The 6000-nt window shown below is 43.0% G+C and overlaps 1 protein-coding gene across 1 annotated transcript in view; it reads right to left on the bottom strand.

Annotated features, from left to right (window-relative positions):
* CLSTN2 (calsyntenin 2) overlaps nt 1–5799 on the bottom strand; it is a 343593-nt gene extending 337794 nt beyond the window's left edge. The window contains exon 1 of the mRNA XM_035132736.2: nt 5539–5799. Within this exon, the coding sequence (XP_034988627.2) occupies nt 5539–5602 (64 nt within the window). The 5' untranslated portion in view covers nt 5603–5799. The remainder of the gene's footprint in view (nt 1–5538) is intronic.
* Nucleotides 5800–6000: the final 201 nt, after the last annotated feature.

Raw genomic sequence — 6000 nt, forward strand, 5'->3', positions numbered from 1 at the left:
GGAGACAAAGCAAGAAGAATGAAACAGTTCACAAATATTATTTGGTTTAAATCCTGTAGCACAGCCTTCCCCAAGCACGGCCTTCCAGATATCCCTGGAATACAACTCATAGTCTTCCCTGATTACCAGTATTGACTGTTCTGGCTAGTTTGAGCAGTTGCACTTCAACATCAGGTAGTCGGGAAAGGATGCTCTTGCTAGACTCTTTAAATATCAGAAAGTCTCCATTATCTCTCCCCAAGAGTGGTATTTCTCACCCTACAGTCTGTATACATTTATTAGTGCTTACAGATTCAGCCACCCCTTTTACACTTCTAGAATCCTCTATGATTTGTTGTGTTCTTTCTGCTTTTCACATTTCTAATAACACCCATATTTTCAAAATAAAAAAATTCCTTCAGTAGCACCTTAAAGACCAACTAAGTTTTTATTTTGGTATGAGCTTTCGTGTGCACACGAAAGCTCATACCAAAATAAAAACTTAGTTGGTCTTTAAGATGCTACTGAAGGAATTTTTTTATTTTGTTTCGACTCAGACCAACACGGCTACCTACCTGTAACCCATATTTTCACATAGCCATCATTCCAGTAAGAATTCAATTCACAAGTTGACATGGCTTGTTTGAACAGAACTGTGCTGGAGCTACATCACTGCTCCACCACAAGCACAAGCTGAATCACAACTAAGCTACCATAGGACATGTGTGCATGGTGCACTAAATGAAAATTTCACTGCAAGTTGTGTTGGGCACAAAGAGACACCACTCTCGTAGTTCAGGTGAAATAGGTTCAGTCCCAGTATGATGATCTGTTAACATTCCCATCTTCCATAGCTCAACTGAAGAGGTTTTTCCACTGATCTGGAGTGCCCGTTACTCCAGTTTAGAACCCGCACCTACAACATATTATCTAAAGCTACTCTTGAGCAATAGATCCAAATTGCTTTATAAATATTGGGGAAATCAGATTTACCTTGAGATTTTAAAAAAGCACAGCATGAAATACATTTATGAGCACAAGAAGGGATCAGTATTTAGGACATCAGTGTGGATTCTCTGTCAGCCTGACCAAGTAGCTTCGGGAAAGATTAGGTATATATTTTTAACATTTCATTAGAAACAGACACATCATAATCTATCTGTGTGGTGTTGGTGGGGAGAAATACATATAGTTGATTTTCATCTACATCAAATATCATTATTTTAAAAGGTACTACTTACTTTAAACTTGTATAACCTTAGGCTGTATTAATATTTCACAGTTTAGCCAATTATTTTACCAGATGAAGAAACAAGTTGCAGTTCAAATCAGTTTGCTACTAATTTTTTGTCCATTTTTCTCACAGATATCTTATTAAGTAGCATTAATGACAATTTGCTATTAAGGGTAGCTATGTCTTATCACCCCTGCACTGGGCTAGCTAAAATTATATATTTTCTTAACATAATCCTCTTAAAAGTAAGAGGGGATCTCTTTGAGGCAAGTAAGGCAAAATTGAGGTTACTGTTCAAGAGACCTTGAATTACACACTTTGAGAAAGAGGGCAAGGGCAAAGTTGCAGTTTAAAGAGACTGAAATGAGGATTTAGCAAATCTAAGTATTTTCTTCAGTATCTGATATAAAATATTGTAAGCTGCCTTAGGGACTGACACTTCATATCAGATGTTCTCTAGTGCTGAGTAACTCCCGTCAGGAGTTTTCTTTTTGCATAGCTTACAAAGCAGGGGGAAAGATTCATAGTGCAAGGTCACACATCTACCATACAAAAAGAGCTGCTGTAAGAATGTCTTATATAAAAATAGCCAATGACCGCAAGCCCATGATGTACAGCAACTCAACTTTCAAGAAATCCAAACACTGTAGCAACTTTAAGTATATTTTCAGTAATACTGAAGAGCCATGGCTCAGTGGTGTTGGATCTGCTTTGAATGCCGCAGTTCCCAGGATCAACCACTGGCATCTCCAGCTAGAACTGGGGACGGTCCTTGAACCTGTGACTCTGTAGAGTGGCTGCCAGCCAGTGTGTAAACATTACTGAGCTAGATGAATCAGGTGGGCTGACTAGATACGAGACAGTTTCCTATGTTCTCAATACTAGACTACCTCCTAATATAGACAGTCAGTGGTCTGGTTCCTATGACATTCCCTGGATTAAACAGACATTCATTCATGAACCAGGCAATAAGCTTTAAGCTCCTCAAGCTTTGCTCTTTTCTTATTTCCTTATTATTTTAAGGATATTATATCCAAAACACCCACTAACCTATATCATAAGAGTATCAGGGCTTCTTGAAGTATCCTGCGATGAAGTAGGCCTGTGTTAAGCTAAATATCTACAAACAATATGACTTGTCACATTAAAGCAGAGCACAAAAGTCTTGGTAAAGCCAGTTTATTGGCCTCATCTAATGGCGACAACTAGCAACATCTACCATAGCAACTTTAGACTGGTGGTCTTCAGCAGAACATTTTTCAACTGTGAACAATTTACTCTAATGTCAGTGAAGTGCCCTGCATACAAATTTATTGTGAAGCATAAGGAAGAAGCAAGATGCCGGTAAGACATATTCTAGTTTATTGATACATCGACTGCAACTTCACTGAAGGAGGGAGGTGTATTTTTGTCTGTATTACTCAGAGAAGTGCCAAGTACATTGGTGGTGGCAAATAAAATATTTGTAATAAATGTATCTGATTATACAGACAGAAATGTGAATATATCTCAATATGTCAAAGTTATACTGGCTCCCTTTTGGTTGCAGCTGTTATGGACTGTTTTAGATATTTGTGATCTGCCCTTCGCCAAAAAAGGTTCTAGGGCACCAGACAACAAAGATTCAAAGCATGATTCACAATAACTAAAATTAATATAACCCATGTCATAAAATTCAGAACTGAACCCTATACCAAAATTTACTTGTAGACACAGAGTTGTTTTTTGGAAAGGTATTACTGCTCTTTCCAAGGCCACAGAATGAGCAAGCAAACATGCTTGTGATGTCTCCAAGCAAAAGGATCCAGGTATAGAGTATGTATTTTCATACATCTAGAGTCCTTATACTTTACAGATAAAGAGGGTAAGTCATACTACAATTGGGAACTATAGCCAGTTCATGCTACTGTTTGCTCCCTGCATCATCCTGACAGAATCACACAATGCGCAAAACTTTAGCAGGCTAGGTGCTGAGAGGATATCCTCAGAATGGCAGTGGAGCAGAGCACCTTTGTAGCAACTGGTACCATCCCAGAACCACAGCAGATAGAGATGTGTTTGTTCATACACAGAACAAACCAAAGAGTGATAGTTCTCTTCATTAGCCAGTATAGGTAGTGAGCATGTGAGTTGCTCAGTTACTTACATCTTCTTTGACACTGAAGCCTCTGTTTTTCAGCAGGAAATAACAAGAAATAAGAAATAACAAGAGGTGGGCTGACTTGCAGCTCTCTCTTGCCAAGTAAACCAAACAGTACATCAGCTGTGTACAAAGACCTCAAAGGAGACAACATCCTCCTTCAAGCTACCAAGCAACTCACTTTACATACATGACCCCAAACATATCATTTTGGGAGGGGGGCAATCAATTAAACATATCAAGCATTCTTTGCAATCGTAGTACCTTTCATCTGATGGTCTACAGCTGCTCTTCATAAAGAAACCAAAACTTGAAATTTTCACACATATTTGCACAAATGAAAACAAAATCACAATGGGAAAGTAACTGGTGGCAACTGCAGCGATTCTCCATATATAAATACCTCACCAGGAATGAAAGCATAATACCTTGTTGACATCTTTTTATGTCTCTATAATGGTCATTAAAAAGTCTTCTTATATCAAGCACTAAACATCATGTAAAATTGTAGAAGTCTAACAATGCACTTTGCAGCCCCCCAGTGGTAAAGTAGAATTTGTAACTTTGACACTATTCATATGCACCAGTCTTTATAGAATAACACTCCTCAAACACCTACAAACAAAACTCACGTTTGCCAGAAGGAAATCATATGGTGGTTATTTTAAAGGAGATAAATAGAGGGACAACTGCCAGCTGCTCTATTTCTGTCCATTGCTTGCAATCTATATTGCAATCAAACTGCATGCAAAACACAAAGATTATAGTAATTGAGCTGATGACCTCTGTGCCTTGTGCTCAAATAATCTATATTTCTGCTGGTTCTCAGAACATAATCCTCCAAGTTCATGTGAATTAATGTTAATGTTTTGTCCTAGGCATACACAAAGAGCAATAAGAAACCGTGGCATTTTCAAAGCAGTGCTTAGTAAAGTTATCACCACTTCTGCATAACACTGAATAGTTAAGATAACAAAGATTCACAGCAGAAAGGCAAGACAGAGAAGGGGGAAATCATTTACTTTTTGAGAGCCAAGGTGAACCACAGATGTCACCAGCAAAAGTAGTTGGGTTAAAAACAGAAATTACTAATGCATACTATCAAAATAAATCTATGAATAACATGTTTCATCATAGAGGGAATACCAAAAGCCACCTGGGGTTATCTAAGTAGTTTAATGCTACAGAGACTATTATTATTTTCCCTGCCAAGTTTTCCTTTTTCTCTGACAACATTGCTTTCCATTGAAGGGACATCATATCAAGGGTGAAAAGTCTTAAATGTGTTTCAAGGAGGAGCATTGCAAAGTGGAATGCATGGGAACTCCAGGGCCAAGTGGGCTACCCCAGCTAAAATGAAAAACGAGTATTTTCTATGTTAGGCAGGCTACGTCAATGTTTTGGTGTCTTCAACTTTGCTGATGCAAGAACCGAAATACCAAGTTTCAGTGTGTACGACGGTACACACAACCGATCTTCCCTACCGATTCGAATTTCCCCTTCAAATAAACCCTTTTGGCCAGAGCTCCACGCAAAACAGACTCCTTTCTAGATTGGAGCCCCATAAGGCGAATAAACATTCCGCCTCAGTTTCGCCTCCTCATTTGCAGCCACTGGCTGCCTTTCGCTCAGCCAAGCAATCTGTTTAAGCCCCGCCAGGGTCAGAGCGCCCGTCTCCGGAGAGCGATGTGTGCGAGGCGCTTCACCTTCCCAGCACGCCTGCCCAATTCCCCCCAACTCCGGCAGCGGCTTCCCCTCGCCCTTCCCCTCACGACGCCTCAAACTTTCCCCGGCTCTTCTTTCCCTCAAGGATGCGTAACGGCGAGGGAGTCCCTTTTCCTCGCCGCCTCCCACCCACCCCCTCTCTCCGAGGCGAGCGAGCGTCCCCGTCTGCACCTGCTGTTTCCAGGTGCAGCCAACGAAGCTTCCCCGCTTCCCTCTTCCGCACCAAAACCAACGGCAGCCCAAGCGAACGAAACTCCCCCTGCGTGCCACCAGAGCCTCGCCAAGCGCAACAAGCCCGCCAGACACAACAAACGCTGCCGCCTGCGCCCTCGGAATTGCCCCGGGAAGGAAGCGCTTGCGCCAAGCCGACGAGGCGGCGCCCCTCACACCTGCGCGCAGCCTGGCTTCGCTGGGAAGGAGAAGGCGAGGCGAGGCGAGGAGGGAGGAAAACTTCACTTACCTTTGGCGGCGAGGAGACTGCCGACCCCGCACAGGAGCAGCGCCCACTCCCAGCACTGTCTCATCCTCTCGGCAACCCGGTGGAGCAGGACGCGCTTTCTTCTTCTCTTCCTCCTCTTCCTCGGCTTTTATCGCAGCTGCTGCCACAGCCGTCTCCCTTCGTCGAGGCAGAGGAGGCTCAGGGCTGCGCCGCGCGCTCCCTCAGACCGCTTGTGTCGCTGGGCTGTGGCAGCGGAGGGAAAGGGAAGCGAGAAGAAGCTGGAGCTGCCGCGCGCGCGCCGCGGCGTATGCTAGACTAGAGGATGATGACGGCTACTGCTCAGTCATTCGCAGGATTTACTGCCAGGACCAAAGCAGCTCTCCGGCTTTCACCGCGGGACTGCTGCAACGTCACTGGGAGGAGATACGTGAATATTCATGAGGAGGAGGAGGAGGGGCGGGGCGGCGGGAGAAGAGACGCGGC

This window comes from Zootoca vivipara, chromosome 5 (genome assembly GCF_963506605.1).
Source record: "Zootoca vivipara chromosome 5, rZooViv1.1, whole genome shotgun sequence".
Classification (NCBI taxonomy): Eukaryota; Metazoa; Chordata; class Lepidosauria; order Squamata; family Lacertidae; genus Zootoca; species Zootoca vivipara.